At 32.2% G+C, this 25,583-nt stretch overlaps 2 protein-coding genes across 8 annotated transcripts; one reads left to right on the top strand and one right to left on the bottom strand.

Moving 5' to 3' along the window:
- The first annotated feature begins 5,740 nt into the window (after positions 1-5,740).
- Positions 5,741-12,374, top strand: LOC108331532 (plasma membrane ATPase 4). 2 transcript variants are annotated; one of them, XR_008248610.1, is made up of 17 exons: positions 5,741-5,899; positions 7,057-7,176; positions 7,266-7,502; positions 7,793-8,554; positions 8,643-8,765; positions 8,844-8,948; positions 9,045-9,189; positions 9,290-9,454; positions 9,699-9,937; positions 10,021-10,053; positions 10,154-10,235; positions 10,329-10,489; positions 10,581-10,754; positions 11,176-11,358; positions 11,442-11,623; positions 11,796-11,863; positions 11,940-12,080. XR_008248610.1 is itself a non-coding variant. In XM_052877083.1 (16 exons), the coding sequence occupies exons 1-16, from the start codon at positions 5,852-5,854 to the stop codon at positions 12,034-12,036; spliced, it is 2,856 nt and encodes a 951-aa protein (XP_052733043.1). In that variant the 5' UTR covers positions 5,741-5,851; the 3' UTR covers positions 12,037-12,374. The 2 variants fall into 2 exon arrangements, 1 of the variants encoding a protein (XP_052733043.1); XM_052877083.1 differs by lacking the exon at positions 11,796-11,863 and having other exon boundaries at positions 11,940-12,374.
- A 1,439-nt stretch (positions 12,375-13,813) lies between these two features.
- On the bottom strand, positions 13,814-25,257 carry LOC108331991 (uncharacterized). 6 transcript variants are annotated; one of them, XM_017567056.2, is made up of 13 exons: positions 25,102-25,257; positions 24,524-24,571; positions 20,271-20,319; positions 20,147-20,195; positions 19,252-19,322; positions 17,847-17,905; positions 17,645-17,737; positions 16,973-17,030; positions 16,652-16,788; positions 16,511-16,567; positions 15,245-15,342; positions 14,576-14,775; positions 13,814-14,154 (listed from the first exon to the last, which is right to left on the bottom strand). In XM_017567056.2, the coding sequence occupies exons 1-13, from the start codon at positions 25,177-25,179 to the stop codon at positions 14,084-14,086; spliced, it is 1,068 nt and encodes a 355-aa protein (XP_017422545.1). In that variant the 5' UTR covers positions 25,180-25,257; the 3' UTR covers positions 13,814-14,083. The 6 variants fall into 6 exon arrangements, with proteins under 6 accessions (XP_017422545.1, XP_052733044.1, XP_052733045.1 ...); XM_052877084.1 differs by lacking the exon at positions 20,147-20,195 and adding an exon at positions 20,050-20,146; XM_052877085.1 differs by lacking the exon at positions 20,147-20,195 and adding an exon at positions 20,050-20,146 and having other exon boundaries at positions 24,524-24,568; positions 25,102-25,252.
- Positions 25,258-25,583: the final 326 nt, after the last annotated feature.

Genomic DNA, 25,583 nt, shown 5'->3' with positions numbered 1-25,583 from the left:
AAGAGAGGAAACACAAGAATTGAAAAAATTAAAATAACAATTTCTGCATATCATACAATTTTTTTTTATAAAAATAACATAATCCAAATATCATTACAAGCTTTGAACTTGTTAAACATTTCACTTAATGTGTTTGCAAAACTTAACAGATGTGTAAGGAGTGATTTTTATTTATTGGTTTATGCATCCATTAAAGAAAATAGATATTAGAAATACTTAAAATAATCTGTCGCTTTTACACCAAAATAAATAAAGTTGGAAATTTTAGGCCTTGGTCCTTTTCTTTTTAATTAAACAAAAAGTAAATGCTTAATAGGGAAACTTAGAATAAATTCTCTAATAATATTTTAGTGATACATGTAAGCCGTAATATTCTGTGTTTGCCAAACTAAGTAAAATGTATTTTAACATATTTTATTTTTACTTTATTCATAAATACAACTACAAAATACAAATTAGACTATATGACATTTCAATATATGTCACCATAATCATTCATTTTATCATCGATATAAATATAAAACATATTACTCAATCTCTATCTTCTCAAAACACATTTAAAACAGCCGATATATTTTTTACATTTTTTTAAAAAGAAATAAAGAATAAAGAATGTTATAATATAGTTATAGAAATACAAATACAAACACTTGTTATCTACATTTCTAAAACAATAAAAAAAAATCAATTCAATTAAAAAATTGATATAATTATTACTATAATGAAAAATAATTATAATGGAAATTAAAATTATAATAAAAATGTATACAAACATAGTTATAGAAAGATTTTAATTTTTATTAATTATTGTTCCCGGCCAATATGACTTGTTAAAGTAATTATTGTAAAAAACTGTATAGTAATTTACTGTTGTTATTTTTTTTAAAAGAACACTACACATAAAATTAGTTCTTAATGTGTCCTATTTTCTATATATATATATATATATATATATATATATATATATATATATTACATTAAAATTTACCTATTTCTTTTAAATATAATCTATTTCAAATTTATCGAAAATGCTCAAAAGAACAAAATGAATTGACATCACGTTCCATTGCTGCATCTTTGGATGTTTCTTTCATCCGATCTGCGTTACACTATTTCTACGAGCTTTTGTTGAAATTTACTACATTTACGTAACATTCTTAATCTCTATTTTGTAAATTATAAATTAATTTATAATCTATATTCTAAAAACCTGCTTCAATTAACATGCTGTTTTTTAGAGATGGAGGAGACAAAATTCTTGCCAAGGTATATATATTTTGCTATCAGCAAAAGCATTAATGGAAGAGGAAGTAGAAGGTTGTAGAAAAGAACCATAATGCAAAGTTTCACCAAGAAATCTCAGCTTTTCACTTATTCTCTTGTGGTTCATGCATATATTCACAAATTTTGTTCATTGAGTAGGCTAATTCTTTGGTTAAATAAGGAGGTTATAAGTCAATATTCAATTTTTGTCCAAATTAATAAATTTATTTTTAAAAAATAATAAAAATATGTTTTGATAAATAAATAAATAAAGTAAAATATTTTTTTCTTTTTAAATTTCAAACTTTAATTTTATAAAAAAAAAGTAAAATTAAACTAAATTAAAAAAAAATTTGGTTTGTTTTTAATTATTACATCCCTTGTCATTAGTTCAGAATTTTATACAAGTTTTCATTTCTAATCTTTACTCTTTACATCCTAGGACATGTCACTCTTGATCTTTAGAGAAAGTTATAACTTTAATAATTAGAAACGATATTTCTTATAATAATTTAAATGTCTTTTTCAATTTATATTTTTAAATTTTAAATACAATTAAGTAATGTTTTTGTATTATAATTTTTAACATATTCATTAATAATAAGATTTATTGAAAGTCTTATTAATTAAATATATCAATTCACTATATGATTGTCAATCTTACTTTACTAACTGATTAGTACTTAAATGCACTTCTTCTAATTTTCTTAGGAGACATTGTAAATAATGAAAATAACCTTTATTTTGAGGATAAGAATCTGGGAAGTGCATAATGATGAAGCATATACACGTGGTTCTTTGTATTGAAAAGCAGAATTTGAGATAAATAATAATAATAGTAATAAGTGAGAAAATAAATGGTTTATGGTTGAAAAATATTGTTTGACACACCTAAATTTTTTACATTTATTTGACAATATTTTTACTTACTTTTTACTTTTTTTTTTTAAAAAAAAATATAACAAATTTACACTTTTATGAATATTTTATTCTTGTGTTATGTGTTAAATGAATGTAAAAGTGTGTCATGATATCATTATTTTTATGGTTTTTTTGTGTGTAGAAGAGTGTAATAATGATTTGTAGTGTTGCGTGATTCATCTTCATTCTCACTTCTTTTCCTCCGTTAATTCATTGTTTTCCAAATGCAATTATGCTTTCATTTTTCTTCTTCAAATAAAAGACAACCATCCTAATTTTGTCTATATATTCCATGCACAAACAATTAACCAAACTCATTCCTCTTTTTTTCATATAAATTTAAAGCCATAGGGATAAAGTCGTTATCTACTTCAATATTATTGCAAGAAAAAACAAAGTTCAGTTTAGAATGCCGGTTTAAGCAACTAATTAATATTCATAATTACATAATTTTATACATCAAATTTAAGTACAAGTTTCATGTCTAATAAAAACAATAAATTTTAATATTATATAATAATATTAATAAATTTACAATTTTAAATTGAAGATGGTGTTAATCATATTATGTAATCACGTGTTATTTCTCCTATTTAGTGTTTAATCTCTCCCAACTTTGTGTATATAATATACCAAAAAGAATAACTGGATTGGAAAAGTATTTTTTCAATGCTTTGCACTTTATGCTTAGGCTGTCTTCTATGTGTTATATATGATTTACATATATCTATAATTAATAGCATTAAAATTTTAATCTGAACAGTTCTCAATACTCCTTAGAGCAATAAAGTGGAACAGAGCAATAAAGTGGAACAGTAACTGAAATATTAAACATTGGGAATAATTAATAAGCTACTTGAATGGTTTCTGATCTTTTTCCTATAGAAGTTTCTTTTAGATTTTCTCTTCTAATGGGATAAAAAGAAAGAAACAAAAATAATTTGATCTATTCACATATGGAGATCATGATCCTTTAAGTAGTCTCTAATGATTATTTTTCTTTTCTTTCAATAATTATAATTTGACCCCTCCAACAAATTAAAATTATTTACTAATCTCTATATAATATATTTTTCATGACATATATACCTTAATTATATTTACTTAATTAGATCACTTTATAAAATTGATTAATAAAATATAATAATCCTAACACATTTAATAATTATTATATATATATATATATATATATATATATAAATAAATAAGTGACCTAAATGTCTAACAATATGCAGCCATATATTTAAGTGGCCAGTTGGAAAGAATTCCTTATCACCTTTTTGCCTTTTTTTTCATCAAGTTAGATTTCAATAAATTTTCAATTTCTCAATTTTATTTGATTTTTTAATAAATTAAAAAATCATTTAAAAAAATTGTTCTTCCAATAGTAATTTTTGGTCTTTGAATAGTATTTTCCTAAAAATATTATTTTATATTAAAATTTAGGGGTGAGAATAAGTATTTATCAAACCTTACATAGAATAACACGAAGAAAAAGAAAAAGAAAATATTATAAGAATAAATAATTGATTTAAAAGTTACTACTATACAATTTAACCATTTTCTTGAAAGCATAAGAAATGTTGATAGTTTTATGTTTTTAAAAAGTTTTGCAATTTTTGTCATACAAATTATACAAAATAATAATTTCAATTTTACAATTTAGACAAAGTATTTTTACATAGTTTGTGTAAAGAAAAGAAAATGGTATCTTAAACTATATATAACCTCTTTTATGTTGTGTACACAAACACACATTTAGGTAAATTAAAATGAATACTTCATATTGATTTATTTAATGTCTTTTCTTTTAAAATAGAATAATTTCTTCTTTTATACTTGCAAATCTTTAATTAAGAATATATTTAAAAATGTATAGTTTTTATAAAAGAAAAAAAAAACAATTGATTAATTTCCTTTTCTCAAGAGTTTAAAAGAATACCTCTAATAGAAAGTTATAAAAACAACATAGATAGAGACAATTATTAAGGAACAAGTGTGGGCAAACTTAATTAATTCGTTCAATAAATTTTTATGCATATGTATTAAATTTCAAATGTCTACCTATTAATTAATAATCATTAATTTTACAACCTTTTTCATAAAATTTAAAGATTATACTTTTATTAATCAACTTCATCATAATTTTTTTCGTGAACCGTGATTGCATATTAATTTATAAATGTTCATTTAATTAAATTTCCACTAGATAATCAAGACAATTGCATTTGACTTAATGGTTAAAATATAGAATTATGCAAATTAGTAAATGGATTAAGTGTGCAAGTTAATGATAAAAATAAGTAACTTCCGTTTTTTCAAGATGGATAATTTTGAATTTGAAAGAATTATTTCCTGTTCAAAGATTCCATGTCTTTCTAAACCCATATAGTATATATAAGTCACAGAGATTCTATCATGAAGAAAAAATTGGATTAAAAATGTTGCTCTTGATTATAAAATTTCGTGAAAAAAAAAAGAGTCATTTTTGAAAAATAAATAAATAAATATTCAGATAAAGATTAAGAACAAAAACAATATTAAGAATGTGAGTTCCAAAAATAGTAGGTTGTGTATATGTATATCGTAATTATTATTTCCTCACAAAGGTTTTGAGTAACATCTTCTAACATTATTTAAAAAAAATAGGGTAACATTACTTTATTCAGAGAAAAACTAAGTTTTGATGTTATTACTAAATATTAGTAAAGAGAGATTTTTAAAGTACATCTTCTAATCTAAACTTTTCTGTAAATATAAACATAATATATTAGATAACAAATTAAAACCGGTACGTAAGAAGGATATATATACACAAAGACAAAAGTTAAAAATACAATCATATATTGTCAGTATATTTTCCAACAAAATTAGAATGGCACTTCAATAAATTACAAAATAAAAAAAGTTACAAATTAGCACATATTATTTGAGTTATGAGAAATAAATAAACAAAGCAAAATTAAAATGAGAATAAAAAGTAACAACGAAAGACTTGCATCACATGATCAAAATTATTAGAGTTTATATTTTTATCAGATTCGAAGGAAATGTCTCTGAAATGAAGGAACTGAGTTTTGAAGAGAAAAAGATAGAAAATTCAACTATGTAAAAAATTTCAACACTTAAATGAATAAAAATTTAGGTATCTACATGAAAGTATAATGAGTGAAAAAAAAATTAAGTGTGTACTTATTATAGTGTAATATTAATATAATTAAATTTTAACTTAATTCAATCTCCTAAATGAGTTTATAAGATAAAATTTATATATATATATATTTAAATTGATCACGTGAGAGTTGGAATAATATTAATTTTGTATTTAATAGATGATAATAAGATAAAAGAAGTGTTAGAAAGGAAAATTAATGAGATATGGAAAAGGGGAATAGAAAGGAAAAAACCTACCCCTGATAGCATCAATGAAGATGGCAGGTCAATGCATAAAAGTGTTGGATTGTGGTACCCACCACCACTACATCTCTTACACAACTTGTTAACTTCATCTCCATTGCAAACACTCACATTACTTCATTCATTCATATATATATATATATATCACCCCATAAGCCACTGCACCCTCTGCAACATCTTTCTCCTTCTTCTTCTCATAATTCTTCTCTTTCTTCCATTCTGATTGCAACACCACTCCACACCTTCCAACATGGGCGGTATCAGCCTTGAGGAAATCAAAAACGAAAACGTTGATCTGGTATATATATACATCATCTTTATTTTCTATGCATCTCTCTCTTCATTCTCATTCTTCCGTTAAGCATCAACCACCATGTTTTAACTTTCTTCTCACATGCACTACAACCTTGTATTACATGTTCCTCCTTTTCACTCTTTCTTTTATGTCAGAGTTCAAAAACACTGATGACCTTTATTGATTTTGATTATTATGTGATTTTTCTGACTATATATGTTGCTTGTTTCATGATCATTAAAAATATTTACTTGTCTTATTTACCTTTAAGAATGAGTTTTACGTTATACATCTGTGTATGTAAATGACTATTTATTGGACTTCTGAATTTAGGAGAAAGGTGAATCCTTTTTCCGCGTGAACCAGAAACCTCTTTTTACGCTAACAGTTCCTTTCGTTCCCGAATCTTGCCTGTTTATAACACTTTGTTTGTATCTCACCATTGCACAAAAGAAACACACACAGATAAATAAATGAATAAATATTTTTTATTAAAAGTTATCTTAAATTTTTAATTCAATTTTGATGTGTGTAATTTTATTATACGAAATAATTACAGTGAAAAAACGTTACGTGAGTTTAATAACTGTTTTTTGTTACTATTTATATGGATGCGTAGTTAGCATGAGATAGAGTTGAAAGGGAAATAAGTGACAGCTACTGTGGAACAGAAAGAAAGGAATCAGCTAGCTTCTGACGCGTGTCCCTCGCACCGTCAACATATTCTATTTCCATGCACTTTTTCTTTTGCATACGAATTACTATTATATCAAAATATTGTTGCATGCTTAACTTTAGAGAAAACACGTTTAATTCTCACTGGTAACTTGTTCAATAGGGGCAGGTAACTTATAAAAAAATTCATTTTTTTTTTCTGATTGTGATGACGTGCATCCCTGATAATTCTGAATTTATATTGTTGAATTTTGATTATTTGTTCTTGAGTTTAAATGTTGTCAATCAATTGAAATTATCTTTAAGCACCGCTTTCAAAATAATTATCACAAAATGAACAATCTTTTTAACAACTGATAATATAATTCTCCTGGTGTATTCTAATTGATTATTCATGAATTCAGCTTTAAAAGGCTGAAAAAATGGAGCAAAGTAAACCATCTTTATAATTGGAGAAATAACGAGACAGCGTCACATAATTGCAGGAACGAATTCCGGTGGAGGAAGTGTTTGAGCAGCTGAAATGTTCAAGAGCAGGTCTAACATCGGAGGAAGGAGCCAGTCGGCTTCAAGTTTTTGGACCAAACAAATTGGAAGAGAAAAAGGTCTTTTTCTCTTGTTGATGTTTGTTCTTGTGTCAGAGAGAAGTTAAGTTTGGTTTTCATCCCTCACTGAATTGTTGCATGATGAACAGGAAAGCAAAATTTTGAAGTTTTTGGGTTTCATGTGGAACCCCTTATCATGGGTTATGGAAGCTGCTGCTATAATGGCCATTGCTCTGGCCAATGGTGGAGGAAGGCCGCCGGATTGGCAAGATTTCGTTGGTATCATTGCTCTCTTGTTCATTAACTCCACCATCAGTTTCATCGAAGAAAACAATGCTGGTAATGCTGCTGCTGCACTCATGGCTGGTTTAGCTCCCAAGACCAAGGTAACCTCAATCTAATCATCTAAATTTGTACTATATATCATGCATCCAACATGCATTGTTTTCATCTTTTCAAGTGTCACTTCGATTCCCTTGTCATTTTTGGGTTTTAAGCACAGTTTTTATCAAACAGTTTCACACTACTTGGTAGTTAATTGTTAATCATATTAAGTGTTTTGAAAGCTGAAAAACAAAAAGAGTTTATAGCTGTTTCCTCATCTTTGTTTTCATCTTGTTCAAACTCTCAATTCTACACTCATCTTAAATTTTTGCTTTTGCCGCAAAAATTTCAGGTTCTCAGAGATGGAAGATGGACCGAACAAGATGCTGCAATTTTGGTCCCAGGAGACATAGTCAGCATCAAACTGGGAGATATTATTCCTGCTGATGCCCGTCTTCTGGAGGGTGATGCTCTGAGTGTTGATCAGTCTGCTTTGACAGGAGAGTCTCTCCCAGCGACAAAGCATCCCTCTGATGAAGTGTTTTCTGGATCAACCGTGAAGAAGGGTGAGATAGAAGCAGTGGTGATTGCCACTGGGGTGCACACCTTTTTTGGCAAGGCTGCTCATCTGGTTGACAGCACCAACCAAGTTGGTCACTTCCAGAAAGTCCTTACAGCAATCGGTAACTTCTGCATTTGTTCCATTGCGGTTGGAATAATCATTGAGCTCATAGTCATGTACCCAATACAACACCGCAAGTACAGAGATGGGATTGACAATCTGTTGGTTCTCTTGATTGGAGGAATTCCAATTGCCATGCCAACTGTTCTGTCTGTCACTATGGCTATTGGTTCTCACAGGCTTTCACAGCAAGGTGCAATTACAAAACGTATGACGGCTATTGAGGAAATGGCAGGAATGGATGTTCTCTGCAGTGACAAAACTGGGACTCTCACCCTAAATAAGCTCAGTGTTGACAAGAATCTGATTGAGGTTTTTGCCAAGGGTATTGAGAAGGATTATGTTATCCTTCTTGCAGCCAGGGCTTCTAGGACTGAGAATCAAGATGCTATAGATGCTGCAATTGTTGGGATGCTTGCTGATCCAAAGGAGGTAAATATGTCGAAACAATGCTCACTATCAATTGGGATAAAGGAAGATAAAAGAAATATTAATTTAACTTCTACTGTGAATTTGTCAGGCACGAGCTGGTATCAGGGAGGTCCACTTTCTTCCATTCAATCCTGTGGACAAGAGGACTGCTCTAACTTACATTGATTCTGATGGAAATTGGCACCGATCTAGCAAAGGCGCTCCTGAGCAGGTAAATATGTGTTCTGTTACCTTAACACTTATTTGTGAACATTTTAGATGAACAATGTACTTCTTTTTCCTGGCTTAGATATTGAACCTCTGCAACTGCAAAGAGGATGTCAGAAAGAGGGTTCATGGAGTGATTGACAAGTTTGCTGAGCGTGGACTCCGTTCGTTAGGTGTTGCTAAACAGGTTAGCAAAGCTGATATTTGACATTTCTCTTCTCCAACCTATTAACTATTTCAATGCCCTTCATCTATTGCTGTTTGCATGGTTTCTGCATAACAGGAGATACCTGAGAAAAACAAGGATAGTCCTGGTGCACCATGGCAGTTTGTTGGTCTGCTACCACTTTTCGATCCTCCAAGACACGACAGTGCGGAAACCATTACAAGAGCTCTGAACCTTGGTGTGAATGTTAAGATGATTACTGGTAAGATTGGAGGGAGACCATTCTTTCTTGTCGTTCATGTTTCATGCTAAAAATGAAATCATGTAGCTTAGAAACTGTTTGTGGGCTTCTTGTTCTCTAGGTGATCAGCTTGCCATTGCGAAGGAAACTGGCAGAAGGCTTGGGATGGGGACAAACATGTACCCATCTTCTTCATTACTTGGCCAAAGCAAGGATGCTTCTGTTTCAGCTCTTCCAGTTGATGAATTGATTGAGAAAGCTGACGGATTTGCTGGAGTATTTCCTGGTAGGTCCTTGTCCTGGATAATAACCATCATCATGGTACTTGATAGCATCAGCCGTCACACATTTTTTTTGTTTTAATCCATTTTAGACATCCTTTTCTTGTTCAACGATCAATGCTTCTCTGCAAGCTGGTGACATGGGATGGGACTACGTACTACTTTCTTTAACAATACTAACCTTCATGGTGACATGCTTCAAATCAAATAACATTTTATTCATTTTTTCTTCTCACTATGACATGGCAGAACACAAATATGAAATCGTTAAGAGGTTGCAAGAGAGGAAGCATATATGTGGAATGACAGGTGATGGTGTCAACGATGCCCCTGCTTTAAAGAAAGCAGACATTGGAATTGCTGTTGCTGACGCCACAGATGCTGCTAGAAGTGCTTCTGACATTGTCCTCACTGAACCTGGTCTGAGTGTCATTATTAGTGCAGTGCTGACCAGCAGGGCAATTTTCCAAAGGATGAAGAATTATACTGTTAGTTCCTTGAATGCATAATTTGATTGCCTGACTTTATTTAATATCTTAACAACCTAACTGGGAAGTGTTGGTTATGGCAGATCTATGCAGTGTCAATCACCATTCGTATAGTGGTAAGTGCAGAAAATGTTAATTCAAAAAACATGTCAACATTTTTACAAACACATATATACATGGTTCATGTAATTTATGTGATCTACTTCTCTGTGGCAGTTTGGTTTCATGTTTATTGCATTGATTTGGAAATTTGATTTTGCACCCTTCATGGTGTTGATTATTGCAATACTAAACGATGGTAAGATAACACTTATTTAACCTTCGGGCTGTTTATATAGACTATTCTGTGAAAAAAGAGTTTAATTTGATTCCCTTCACCCCTATTACATAGGTACCATCATGACAATTTCCAAGGATCGAGTGAAACCATCTCCACTGCCAGACAGCTGGAAGCTGAGGGAGATATTTGCCACTGGTGTTGTGCTAGGTAGTTACTTGGCACTAATGACAGTGGTATTTTTCTGGCTCATCAAGGATACCAATTTCTTCTCGGTAATAATTTACAGTTTTGGTTTTCCTTAATATTATCACCACCAAATGGATAAAATTGTGAGAGCCATAAGCACAATTTTCCCAATTGCAGGACAAGTTTGGTGTGAGGTCTATAAGAAATAACCCCGGAGAAATGATGGCAGCCCTGTACCTACAAGTCAGTATTATAAGTCAAGCACTGATTTTTGTCACAAGGTCCCGCAGCTGGTCTTATGTCGAAAGACCTGGTCTTCTCCTACTGGGTGCTTTTATGATTGCACAGCTGGTAATCTTGAATCTCCTATTATCAGCAACCTAGTACATGTAGTTGTTTCTTACTTTCTCTTCTGATCGTGTGATTGAAGCAGTGTCATTGTGTTTTGTCAAGAACCTGATCTTCATGATCTTGCACATGTTACTCACTTCACATCCACATCCATCATTGTTAAAAAAATATAAACTGAAGCACTAAAACCATGTTGCTAGAAAACATTTACATCCACAACTGAAAAAATAACCACGTCTCTAACTAAACTTAGCATTGAAACTGAATAAAAATCAAGATAGAGGACTCAATCAATACTTTTATTGTTTTCGGAAGCAATAATGATTTGCATGGTACTCCAGTATGTGATTGATTAGTTCAAAAATATTTTGGCAGTTTGGCTTTCTTCTGTGGCCATAACAATTTGCTTCATGATTGATAGGTGGCAACATTTCTAGCAGTATATGCTAACTGGGGCTTTGCAAGAATTGAGGGAATGGGATGGGGTTGGGCTGGTGTAATCTGGCTCTACAGTTTAGTGACATATGTTCCACTTGATATACTTAAATTCGCAATCCGCTATGTTCTGAGTGGGAAGGCTTGGGACAATCTTTTGGAGAACAAGGTAATATGTTCATCTTTACTATTACTAATTGCATTGTTGATCCTAAACCAGAAACTTCAAAATTCAAAACTTGTTTATGACAGACTGCCTTCACTACAAAGAAAGACTATGGAAAAGAAGAGAGAGAAGCACAATGGGCAACTGCACAGAGAACTCTTCACGGTCTTCAGCCACCTGAAACAACCAACCTTTTCAATGACAAGAACAGTTACAGAGAGCTTTCAGAGATTGCTGAACAAGCTAAGAGACGTGCTGAGGTTGCTAGGTAAGCCACTGAATCCACTTCTACAGTGCCATTGTGTGGCATAAATTTGAGTGTGAAATGATTGAAGAAGAGACAAAATGCAATTCCTAAAGTACCTTTTTATTTATTTATTTTGTTCTCCAATCATAATTAGAGTTTCATCTTGGTAATTTGCATTAAACCTTTATTACAGGAATTACACTTAGATGAAACTCTAATTCTAATTGGAAAACATCAATAAAAGCACCTAAGGAGCTATATGTAAGTTGTCCTTCATGAAAAGGTAGTTATAAAATAGTGATAATGTCTTACAGAGATTTCTTATATTGGTTTACAGACTCAGGGAGCTTCATACTCTGAAAGGACATGTTGAGTCAGTGGTGAAGCTGAAAGGGCTTGACATTGACACAATCCAACAGCATTACACAGTTTAAGAAGTTTGGACAATCTTCAAGAAGTCACTCTGGTGCTGTCCAAGAGCAGAAACAACAAATATAATGAAGACAAAAGTTAATGTGTCTTTATATTTAGGATGAAGGTCCTTTTGTGAAAATTTGAATGGTTACTGTTCCTTTTCATCTGTGTCAGTAGCTAAAGGAGATGATATGCTCTTTAGATACCAAATAACATGGTAGATAGGATTTACTTACGTCTTATTTTGAGATCGTTAAATGATATCAAGGTCACTGTTAAGCTCTATATTTGTTTTTTCTGATGAACAAAACTCAATATATTTCCGATCTTAATCAACGTAGCTCAATAATGAATTCAATCTCCGTCTTCTTTTTTAATTTGTTCGTGTTCAGCATAAAAAGGACGATCAATGGATGGTGGAAGCACCTAACAGTACCTCACAATAGAAATTAAACAAAAGAAAATAAGAAGATCGGTGGAGATAGAGCAATTAGAATTTAGATGTGAAAGATAACGTGAATTGGGATGTGCTAATCTGAAATCAGATAAGGAAGATGGACTCTAATTCTGACTTATAAAGAGATTATTCCCCAACCCAACTCCACTGCATAAGATGGTCCGTCCTTCTGTACGTTTCTTTTTCTTTTTTATGGGCTAAGTTATTCCTCCTGTCTGAAGCCATGTGAATGGATGCAAGGAATAACACTCTTTTAATGTTTTAGGTGGAGATGCCCTAAACTTTGTTTGAAATTCTGCAAAAAATAGAAACAAGTCAGTACCAATATCTATCATGTTTGGTTCTCTTCTCTCCTTTAGTTTCAAAAATTCTTAATTCATTTTCACGCTACTTAGCAATCGATTCCTCATTTAAAATCTATTAATTTTAAAAATAATCCTCAGAAACAAGAAACCAGAAACGAGAGATAAATGTTTTCTTATCGTTTTGTTTTCACCTTGTTTAACTTCTCCCTCGGTTTCACACTCTATCTGTAGCTTGCATCATCCTTCACCTATTGTTTGATAACCTTGTTTAGTTGATTTTGAAAACTAGAGAATTTCTAAAATAAAAAACAAAGATAGCCTTTTTATTTAAGGGGAGAGAATTGTTAAAACATGGAAATAAACCCTCCAGCGGTATGATCTGTCCTTCCATGGCTGTTTATAAAAGTGGTAAACGTAGCTAATAATAACCCTGTAGCAATATCTGAATTTTTCTTTTCTTCCTCGTTCTTGAAAAGAATTTTGGTGGTCGGCATGCAGCACTAACGCTTGTCGGTTTGGAGATAAGTTTGCCAACAATAATTATCGTTTTTTTGTTGCGCTACCTGGAGATAAAGATTCCAAGGAATAAAGTGATAATTTCACAAATTCGATGTGTATCCCACTTCAAAGATTTTCGAAACCGCAAGTCTATTCGAACAGCAGCACCTGTGTACAATGATGCATTCCGAATACGGTGCCTGTTCTTTTAGCTGTCGATAGAGTTTCTATTTTTTAATGTAAAAATCCTCAAAAAAACTAAAAAACATGTCCAAATAAGATGCAACAACTAAAAATGGACATTGAGTACCTAATACGAACTTAATAATAGCAACCAATTCAAAATTAAATATCAAAATCAAGTTTTGGCATCACAACGCATCGTCATGCAGTCCTCTCATGCCAACAACACAACCGTTCAAACCCCGAGTGCACTTCGTCCGCAAGCATAGCAGTATTGCACTCAGCCATTTACTTCATAATAAAGATGGAACTTGAATGATTAGCAAGCGTTCGTACTTGTATGAAAGATGGAACTTGAATGAAACCAACTTTTACATATATTGAATTATGATAAACCAAAAAAGAGAAATGACAACAGTTTGAAAAGATGAACCTAGCTCTGTCGTAGTAAATTATACAAGACACAGGAGTAGGCAATGAAGGAACAAGAAGGCCACAAGGGGCAACGACAAATGCTAACTGACAGCAGTACAGAAAAATGAACTCATCCTGTGAGGTAACAATTTTGAAGTTACTTTTTCTAATATTTAACATCTACCAAGAATTTTTACAGAGGAATCTAGACTAAGCGGGAGCTTTTTGATGATACGTCTGCTGAAGCGCTTGTGGTAAGTTTAATACAATCTCTGCGTATGCTGGAATGGAAGCAATGTATAAAAAGGTCAGTATAGAGAGAGAACTATCAGTAGAGAGCAGTGAAGAAATACGCATCACAATTATAAGAACAGGGAAGCAGGCTTGTAAAATAAACTTGGGGGAAACTTCCATAAAAATAAAAGCACTTGCAGTGGAAAAATTTTGAGAATCAGAATTCATTCGTGTGATAGCTTCACCTAGCTGCACACATCAGACTAGGACATGAACAGCTGATGATGAACTACATGGTACAAAATCGCGAAATACACACTGTTAAATATTTTAAATTACATACAAAGTCAGAGTATTGAATGACTTTCATGTTTTCAACGTAAAAGAATTTATTTTATTTTTAACTTGTTATCATGTGCTCACACGCAAAAGAAAACTGCTTTAAGAAAAGAAATAAAGTTAATGCACCTTCTGGTAAACTCATGGTTCGTAAGGCATCTTCTGCATAGGTTAAGCGAATTGGAGTAGAATGACTTCCAGAGAGTCCATCTTCCTTCCTGTTCAAAGTTGCTGTAGTATTTTTATTGAACATTGGCCAGGCTAGCACTGATATTCGAGTTGGGAGCACCGAAATTAGATCAGCATATCGAAGGCTGACTGTCACCTTGCTGAAACAAAAAAGAAAATTGATTGAGCACAGAATATCTCTTAACCTCTTGTTAGTTTTTCTCTTTGCATGTATATCCAATTTCATTGCAGGAAATTTTAATAATAAACTTGACACAGAAAGAAATGTTAATAAATTTTAAATAAAACAAGAACTTTCTTAATTAAGGTGCAAACAAATCAAAATTGTAAAAACTACAAATGTTCCTTTCATAAGGGCCATTTCTCCCGGCACCCCAGCTACATGACCAAAATTTTTGGCATAATAAAGTTGATAGAAGGAAAATATAGACGGAGACAGATAATTGATGCCAAGGGAATGCAATTATAATCCAATTCCAAATCAGTAATCTGTGCGTCAAAGTCAACCTATATATATATATATATATATATATATATATATATTTCAAGTGCTACCAAAACTTTGAAGAAAAATGGTTCTGAAAAACAAGATTAATACAAGATACTAACCAATCAGAATCATCCAATACAAGTTCGATCATATGGTAGGGAAGGCTATGATAAAGCTCTCTAATTTGATTTCCATAAAGTTCCTTTATAAGTCTGACCTGCATGATATTCACAAGAGACAAACAAAGATGCGTGTTTTTTGTATCAGAATAACTTAGACATAGAACTCACAAGCAAAGGTTCTTTATCATTGCAGAGATTTCTCAAATTTCAAATAATGATTGATAGATTAATGTTTTGCACATACTTGATAATGGTCCATGTTGTAATCTTAATAGTAGAACTAGTAAATAAAACTAATAGAGAAAATAAAATTAAGCTGCCTATTTAGAACACAACTTGTTTTCATGTACTATCAATGTAAAGATTGTTTACATTCTCAGCTAATTAAAAATCAGCCTAAATATGACTTTTAAATTAATTATTACAAAAGTCACCAACAATGTCACTGTACATGACAAACCACTAATGAATGACTAAGTAAAAACAGTTACACTATAAAGCATTCTAATTAAATTCTTCAAACATTCTGGGACAAATGCCAAATTCTTATGCAAACCCAACGTTTAACTCTAATGCACACATTATTCAATCATAGATAGTCCTCACACACACGGGACAAAAGACACTGGAAATTTTGTACGTTTCCAACTTCATGCGATTGGGACAATTTGAATAGTTTAAATACCATTCAAGCCTTTATTAGAACAATTTTGAATAAACCTTTTGCATGCTGAGAAAGAAAGTATTTTAGCTTCAGCCTTTTCTATTTAACTATTCATTTGATGAATAAGAGGAAAGGCGTAAATCCTACAAGATACCGAGTTTGATAAATTTCACAACCAATGTTTTTAAACGGGTTGAAAGAAGTACTGCAACCTGGAATAAAAAATTTCACAATTTTCCAGAAAAAATAAGTGAGAGGGGGATCATCTGAAAAGTACATGCCTCGTTGATACAGGAGATAGTGATTGGAGAATCCGAACTAACAATGACATGTCCTTTAGCAACAGTGTATAAAATAATACAAGTAAATATATTTGACCAAAATCCAGTTTTCAGTGCAGGGGTAAACCAAGTCTTAATAAGACATTTCTGGACATATAGATACATAATAGTCAGAAAGTACTTTCTTTGCACAATTGTAACTGTAAACCTTTGCACATAAATAAAAACAAATTCATGTAGATAGTGAAGACAAAATATTGGTATTCCAAAAATAAATGAATCAAACTCTCATAATGATTACATACATGAACAATCTACCTGTTCCCGTCTATCCACAAAAGCCTGCAATAGATCTCCAACATGGTCTATGAATTTCTGAAAGCAAATCAATAAAACAATGGTTATTAGAAAATGAAAATTGAAATACAGTGTAAAGGCAATATATATAAATGCCTTTACCATTGCATTGGATGAAAGGAGATCATTTTCTATTTCACGTATTGGCAGGAAAAATGGAACGGTGTGTTCAAGGACAGTCATCTTTTCAAGAAATGACTTACTCTCCAGCACACAATGGTAAAATTCACAAGGTTCACCTGGCAATAAATGAACAGGCTATATCACTTATCATCATTTAATGGCAAAGGAAAAGACAAAACGGAAGGAGGGGGCAAATATAAAAGGTCCTGCATCTGTCTTGTTATTTAGGTAATCTTATGAGCTAAATAATATGTTAATGCTTGAGAAAAATTATTCAAGAGAAATTTGATTGCCAATTACCAGCATACGATGTTTCATACTGTACGCCAATTCTTGCTCCTTCCAAACAGCAAATTACCTGCCAACAAATACACAACCAAATTCCAATATTTAAAAGATGATGAGCTGATGAGAAAGTTAAGACAGAATACCAACTAATCTATACACAATCTCAAACACTCAGACAGACCAACAATTAAGTTATTAATAACACAAGGAACATCAAGATATGACAAGAAACACAAAAAAAAAAACATGCAGCAAGGAAGCCAGACCGCACATCATAAAGACGACTAACTTGAAAATCCATGAGCACAGTACCAAGGAGAAGCCATAAATAACTTCCAATCTCATAACAAGTTAATAGAGAAACGAATGAAAATGAAAGTGATCGCTCCATCCATCCTCACTAAATGATTGCAGAAATCAAAACCCGTAGTTTCTAAACATAGCATAAAACACACCCCGACTCCTCTTAAGCACTTCAGTTTTCTGGTTCTGTCCCTTAGACAATTGAAATATAACTGACCCCGAACTTCTAATCTGTTACTTTGTCACTTGTGCCTTTTTTTCCCTTCTTGGGGTAATGTATAGAATCTTTGAAATCAATGCTAAAACATTTACAAGTATAATATCTTTTCCTGAAAAACAAATCATTTGCAATGAAAGGCAGGTGAAGCCATGTAATATTACCTTGTTTCCAATTTTATATGTAATTTTTTCATGAGGACATGACAATATGTCAGCATCCCCATGCATTGCTTTTCTGTCTGACTCCATATGCACCTGATAGTGTGCAAAAAACGAAAGTGAAACTGAAAAGAATTGATAATTATAGAGACCACCAAATATCAGAACAAGTGAAATAAAAATGGTAGCAATCAATAATTAATACCCGCTCTCTTATTGTAGCTAGTAGACCATCATTCCACGCATCCCCATCTAAACATATCTCTACAATAAAAAATGGTGGTTAGAAATAATTTTCTGGACATCTATACAGAAATGAATAAACAAAAGACGTTGGTCAGTATCTCAGATGTCAAAGAGTATATATTGGCAACTGAGCCAAGATTAACGTCTTAATAATCTTCTCTACTTAAAATGCTTTAAATTATAGAACGTTTATTCTGATCAGTTCCCTTTTCTTATTCCATTAATAAGATTTTTTATTTCATTAGGATCCAATTCAATTCTTACTGGTATAAAATATATTGTGAATATTTTGACATTTTAACAGTAATATTTCAAACAATAGATAGGTAACAACAAGATCAACTTATGTTTATGCAGGGTTGGGCCAAAGGCACTGAAAAATCTTATTGCAATTTATATTCAATGTTTAAAGGTTACCCTGTTTCAACCCAATCCAGTCAGTGCGTTGTCTCCTCTGGCACACAGGCTTGTCATACACATAAGATAATATAAACAACTACATTTCCATATATGATGCAGGAAAAAATATCACTCTGATCCTCCAAAGAAAGTTGACATTAACTTAGCTCCCCAATCAAGAAAACCAATATTAAAGTCAACCTTTTGTGTGCAGACTGTGAGAAGACTGTTGATGGAGCTTCTGATTTTAAAAAGACTAAATTGAAGCAACAAATCACAATCTGATTGAGGGGTTAGATTGGTGCTACTTTCCATAATAGAAGGACTTAATTAATGCCAAATTGAAGCAACAAATCACAATCTGATTGAGGGGTTAGATTGGTGCTACTTTCCATAATAGAAGGACTTAATTAATGTCAAATTTATGTGGAGGGCCAAACGATACCCTTTCTATAACTGAGTGCCTAAATTAATGTCAACATTTGCACTAATTAAGTCATGGGAAATAGAAAAAGAAACTCCTAGGATACTAGGTTACAGATAGATACAATAGAAAACAGCTTTTTTGCTCAGAAGATAATATTAAATTATTCTAACAGAAACAAATTAAAATTTCACAGGAAAATATTCCATATGATTAGCATTTGCTTCTCATATATCCCTTCATTACCAATCTTACTATGATAAAAAAAAATAGTTTTTAACTATAGGGATTTGAAAATATTGAATGGATGCATACATATGAAAAACCAAAAAATTTGGAAGGTTTATAGAAATGAACAAAAAACAGTAATTGAAAAGGCAAAAAAAAAGAACCATTTCAAAAGGTAAAAAATCATATCAGCTACACTAGAGTACAACAAAGGAAATAAATGACGAAAAAAAATTGAGACCACGCAGATCCATATACCATCTACTGCTAATTTATTAAAGAATTCATCTCCAAAGACCAAAGTCAAAGCTACCTTCAGTTTGAGAAGCTCGTGCAGCTTCGAACTCTTTCTGCAGACGCTCAAATATTATCTTGTCCGAATCCCTGTGAACCCAATATTAAAAAGATTGTTACCACAGCATACAACAACTAATGGATGTCATGAAACCACAGTATTAAAAGTATCATAGAATGCATTAAGATATTGACTGAGGAAGAGAGAAGAGACCTAAACATCTTCTAGTGACCAAAATACACCTTGATTGCATGAACAGCATTTTCAAAACATGCTAGACATTACACATAAGAAATCTATAAAGAAAAATGAAAAATAGAAGAGATCCTTCTTACTAATGATCTGGAATGTTTACACATGCTATGATGTCAACATCTAATTGCAACAAAAGGTCTGACTTGGAATGTCAGTCACGGTTATCAAACCCATATAGCATTTAGCAATCAGCCCAAAAAAAGTTATATAAAGACAGTGCCTAGTGAGACGACCACTATAGATTATAGGTTTGAGATATAAAAAAGCATTGCATTATACATATACAAAAGCCAAAAAAATTTAAAAGTACTAGGACAATTAAAAAAAGGACAGAATTGTGAAATCCACTCTAGTTATCTAAATTCTTCCCAATTTCCATCTTATCAACCACAAACTTAATTCATGCATGTTCACGAAAAAAGACCAAGAACTTCAATGGTTTCCTCATTGAATACATGAAATATATTTCTAATCCTATCCCACCCACTGGTATACAAGTAAACAATAAAGTAAAAAATGGCACAGCATACAAAGCCAAGCATCAGCATGATAATACTATACATATTAATTTGCAGTTCAAGTGTCTGCACATTGATGACTTTCCAATGACAAATTGTACTACAGAAAGAAGCCATCAGCATCTTCAAGAGTGATTTACCTGGAAAGACGTTCTGTCAAATCTCCGTGTCTTTTAAGCAAACTTCCAACTATCATTGAAAGAATAGAATAACTGACATGTAATGTAGAAAATAGATATAAAACCAATGAGATAATAGACTTACATCTAGTTCGGGTAATCTCCAATCGATTATCATCATCTTGCATAAAATTCTGACAAAAAAGAGAATTCAGCTTTAGTTTCAGCAAAGAAAAAGTACTAGCAATACACAGAAACAGAGAACTATGTAACTTACATAAATTTTCCGTTTTTAATTTTAAAACATTGAATATGCTAAAATGCACAATAACATCATGTAAATTTTTTCTTCAAAGCCATTAGTATACCGCTTAACACTGCTATGCATTTCTGAATCAGTGTTCTATCAAACAGAAATCATTAAGGGTATGTTTAGGAGAGGAATTTTAGAGGGAATGACGAGCAAATTGTTTATTTTTAAATTATGAAATATTTTTTAACAATTTTAAAATAAACAAAAGATCAGGACATTAAAGTTTTGTTAATCTATTATTTTATATCTTTAATTCTAAACAACTGTCAAATTAGAGAATATTTATTAAAAAAATTCCCTTTTCTTCCTTTCCCTCTAAAACCAAACTCTCAAAATATACAATAATGTCAACATACCCTAGCCTTATGTTGAGTCAACCAAAACAAATGCAAGCAATAATGCACATTCATTTCCCTTTTGCTGATGATCTTGAGACCAGGAAATAAGATAAAGCAACAAATGTTTCTTTTCCATTAAAATAATAGCTACAAAATCAAGAAATGGCTTCATGACATAGCTATTCTTGCCCTTGATTAGCAATTGAAAATTTTAATTACTACTCTTCCAAGTAGCTTAGTTATTGTGTTCAGTTGAGCTAATTGTTCTCTTGAGAACATCGGTGGTTACTTATTATTTTTTAATCATTAATAATTTTTAAAAAATAGATTTTAAGTCTAACTCAACCCTACAAAGTTAGTTTTTAAAGTGAGGTTTGCATCCACTTATATATCATAAATGCATCATAAATGCATCGTATCTCTAGTCAATGTGTAATCTCCAACAGACCCCCCAAACCAATATACATATCGAGTTTGGCACCAAACATTAATCGGTGGTCTGATAGTAGATGGCACGATAACCTAACCAATCTTGCAAGGATAGGATAGGTTTTGGATGGCTTAACTCAATCATACAAAATCTACTTATAAGGTGACACTCACTTATATACTGTAAATTCGCTCTATCTTTATCGATTTGAGATCTCTAACAATAATATTACTTATAGATAATTTTGTTGAGTGGTACATTCACATGAACAAATCCAAGAAATAAATTATTTGTTTCTTCTCTCTTCTCACACGGTGTCTAACATCTCAAGACTACAGGGCTCTGCTTTGAAGAAGGAAAGCACAGACTCTTAAGTAGTTAGTACCCTATAAACTTGACTAGGCAAGCTGAGTGCTGTCATGTTACACTGCATTACTGCATTTCCTACAATCAAATTTTACCAAGGGAATAGGACTTTCCAACATCCGAAGTTCTTTCAACTTTTCTTGTATGCAATAATTTCCAGCAACTTTTCCTATGAACATGAATGGGTACCAAGTGTCGTCAAATTTTAGTGTATTACCACCTCTCCTAAACATTTCCAATGGCCATCAGAATTTCAAATGGCATCATATATTACATTAGCAGTTTTATAGAATTTTCAATTCTTAAGGGGACACCGGGAAGAGAAAATGTATATACAAGAAATAGGAATACAATTCATCTGGCTTTTTATTAATGTTGAATACCATCATATATTACATTGTAGAAAGTTTGGTTATCAAATTTACGCATATAGCCCAAATACCACTTACAAACCACTTGTACAGGAAGAGGAAATTTATATATAAGAAAAAGGAATACAATTTGAGTAGTTTTCACTAATGTTGGCTATGCAAGAACAGTAAATGATAGGAGATCCACTAATGGAAATTTCTTTTAAGAAACTTGTAACTTGAAGAGGCAGAATACAGAATGTTGTGGCTCAACCTATGGTAGAAGTTGAGTTCCAAGCTATGGCACAAAGTATTTGAGAATAGCTTTGGTTTTAAATTATTATAGAATACTTGAAGATTAAAGGCAATGGACCTATGAAGCTCTAGCCTGAAGATAGATCAGCAACCGACATAATTCATACTGCTTTGCATGATCAAATGAATAAAAGTGACGTCAATAGGCATTTTATCAAGGAAAAGCTTGATGTTTGATTTGCACTCCATATATATGTACCTCCACTAAGTCAACTTGCAAATACTCTTTCTTACCAAGAGATTGCACAATTCAGATTTTGAAAGAATTATGAGCAAGTAGAGGATAGGAACATCTATTCTCCAAGGGAAGCAATGGGAATAGTAGCAACTCCAAGGGAAGCAATGGGAATAGTAGCAACTGATGAGTACTACTCTTCGAAATCATAACAGCTGCTATCACAGCAAAGCAGTGCAGAGTGGCGCTGTATAGAAATGATGACTTATTGCATCACGATTTACAGTTGCTGTCGCCACAACTACCATTGCTACAGCGCAATCACACCCTCATTTAATTCTTTCCAATAACTTTCATGCCTTATTTCAAGGAGTGTATGAACTCTCAGCTATTTTGTTTAACTTGATTTGCTCTATCAAATAATCATTTACCCTCAAGTTCAATCATCTTAGCTTCATAGTTATCAATCCTGAATTGCAGTCCCGTAGCAGCTAGATCATAAAACAGTATTGGTGGATAGCAACAAGTAGGATGAACACTATTTTAAGTATTATAATTATAAAAACAATAAAAATATACTACATATAAATATTCAGACCAAAATGAAGAAATTCACGTTAAATAATAGTTTACTCATATATTAAGACCATAGTAGTTGTTGAAGAAATTTCTCATCGATTAGAAACATAATTAATGTATTCCTAATAAGGATTGAGTAATTCTCCCCTTAAAGACATGGATTAGGGATTTCAGTTAAGCCCAAACCATAAAATAGTATAGAAGTCCATCCCATGTAGATTGGTTATTAGACTACCAATGTATGTGTGCACCTTAAATGCCAATTATTAGTTAAACGTTGTTATTATTGGGTCATCACATTTGTCCATGTTGCAGATGTATAGTCTTGGCATGAAGGTTAGAATTGAGATCATCAATCAACCAAAAAATGGCCATAGTAATCCTTTTAAGGCTTTAACAGTCCTCACCTTACAAAGCTACCAACAGGTTATGTTAGACTCTAAATAACAAGATCCATTATTGCATCACCAATATTTGCTACACTCTGGATGTTTAGTCTTGGGTGAGTGTGATGGGGTTGAGATCTCACACGGGCCCATAACCCACAGGTCCCAGGATCGGAACCTGGCTCTGATACCATGTTAACAAGTGGACTTTAAACCTAACTCAATCCACAAAACCGACTTTTAAGGTGAGATTTGCATTCACTTATATATTATAAATTGGCCTGATCTCTAGTCAATGTGGGACTTCCAACCGGCCTTAAGCCCGTATTCTAAGAGTAATAAGTAAAAAGAATGAACGATTGTAAAATGAATATAAAGAAAAAATAACAAATTAGCATAATGTAAGAAAAAATAACAAATTAGCATAATGTGAACTAAGAAGTCTGAAGGAATAAGAAAGAAAAGAACAAAAGAACGTCTTGTAAAGTGCAAGTGGACAAAAGTAATTTTTTGGGGAATGGCTAATGAAGAAGGGATTCAAGTTCTGTTACATTTCTAAAGCAAAAATGCATTAGAATAAGGGGGAGAAATCATAACATTAACACTCCCATACAATATTATTTACAGGGGTAAAAGTAGGATATTGTAACCTATAATGTGGTACAACTGCTATGTTGCACAAAAAAAAGAAAAAATCTATTGTTAAAGCCTTCACCACTACTAAAAACCACTTCATTATTAAATCCCATGGCATCACAAGGTTGCTCTCATCCTCTCCTTTATTACCCCACCATAGCACCACAATAGTGCACTATTAGCTAATGTGATTAGCTACAAGTCAGAGATCACCAAAACTACTAGAAAACCAATCCCACCAGTGGCCAGACATTTACTGCAGAGGGATGAAACTTCTAGACCTGCCATATCCATTTGGCATTTTGACTCTAAATAAGAAGAACGAAATGGAAAGAATCATTTTGGCACTGCATCTGTGTGTTTTTTCCCTTATTCATGCTCAAGCAAGTCAACAATGAGGTAGTATAAACAAAAATGCCAGTGGAAAGAAATCCATAAAGAAAATTAACAAATCTTCTTCAAATGTTCATCCAAATTAAAACTTAATATCATGAAAGTGAGAATCATTACCACTTCCCCAATTATTGCAAACGGCCGACCAAGATATTGTTCAAACTGCTGAATTATTGAATAACAATCAGTTCACATAAAAAAGAAAAAATAAATTATTAATCATGAACCAGCAAAAAGAAAAATCAACTCAATAGCATCAAACCGCGTAAAACAAAGTCACAATTATAATTTACAAGTAACTAGTCAGTAATTACACTTGAAAAACCCACCCGGATAAATTCTCAGATGATCGTTAACCCCAAACTTTACCCGAACTTATCTTTATAAAATTAAATCAACCTAATACATCAGAAAACCACTTTATATCACTAACCTCACGATTTTGTTAGGGAAGGAAATCCCGAACCTATCAAGATAACCTATACGAAGTAAGATGAAACAAACAAGCATATAGTTCCCGAACTCTCTACAATGAGGTATAGTCCTATGTATAATTGGGATTAATAGTGAAATTCAGATGAATAAACTCTAAACTAGGTTTTATAGTCACTCGGTCATATTTACAGTGGCAGGTATGCACAAGCAATCCTTGAAAGTTGGAACACAGTTTCGTAACTAGAGACAGACAGACAGACCTTGCGAGAGGATGAATCGGCGGAGAAAGGATATTTTCTGGGCCTCTTCCGCAGAGATTCTTCCACATCGCTCTCCATTTCAATCACAAACAATGCCTTCTTTCACTGTGCGAACTGGTGCGAGGCACACTATAAGTGTGAGTGCCCACCCAAAAACGAAAAAATAAAATACCGAGATGGGATTTTTCGTTAGGTTCGGCCTACTAGGAAGTGAGTCACGTTAGATGTAGCCCATAAACAACAAAACTTGGGCCATTTCTTTCTGCACCATATAAAATTTCTTGATGCACCCCATCAAAACCTCTGAAAAATTATTGGGTGTTACTCCCTACACCACCACACATTGTTTTTTGTACCACCACACTTTTTTTAAATTCCAAAATTATCCTTTATATCTTAAAATCTTCTACACCCCTCCTTTTTCCTTGAACGGACGTCGACATCCGTTGAAGAAAAAATTCTTCAACGGATGTGGGACATCC

The sequence above is a fragment of the Vigna angularis genome, chromosome 4 (assembly GCF_016808095.1).
Source record: "Vigna angularis cultivar LongXiaoDou No.4 chromosome 4, ASM1680809v1, whole genome shotgun sequence".
In the NCBI taxonomy this organism is placed as follows: Eukaryota; Viridiplantae; Streptophyta; class Magnoliopsida; order Fabales; family Fabaceae; genus Vigna; species Vigna angularis.
Note: the sequence above shows the minus strand (reverse complement) of the source record. Positions and strands in the feature narration are given on the sequence as shown.

What these genes read in the sequence shown, in the direction of transcription:
- LOC108331991 (XM_052877084.1), bottom strand. Translation starts at nt 25,179, where the DNA reads ATGGAGAGCGATGTGGAAGAATCTCTGCGGAAGAGGCCCAGAAAATAT. An exon ending in CCGATTCATCCTCTCGCAAG is followed by an intron (nt 24,572 to 25,101) that starts GTCTGTCTGTCT and finishes TCAATAATTCAG; the next exon opens with CAGTTTGAACAATATCTTGG. An exon ending in ACGAGCTTCTCAAACTGAAG is followed by an intron (nt 17,906 to 19,251) that starts GTAGCTTTGACT and finishes TTTTTATTGTAG; the next exon opens with AGATATGTTTAGATGGGGAT.
- LOC108331532 (XM_052877083.1), top strand. Translation starts at nt 5,852, where the DNA reads ATGGGCGGTATCAGCCTTGAGGAAATCAAAAACGAAAACGTTGATCTG. An exon ending in GCAAAGGCGCTCCTGAGCAG is followed by an intron (nt 8,766 to 8,843) that starts GTAAATATGTGT and finishes TTCCTGGCTTAG; the next exon opens with ATATTGAACCTCTGCAACTG. An exon ending in ACAATCTTTTGGAGAACAAG is followed by an intron (nt 11,359 to 11,441) that starts GTAATATGTTCA and finishes TGTTTATGACAG; the next exon opens with ACTGCCTTCACTACAAAGAA.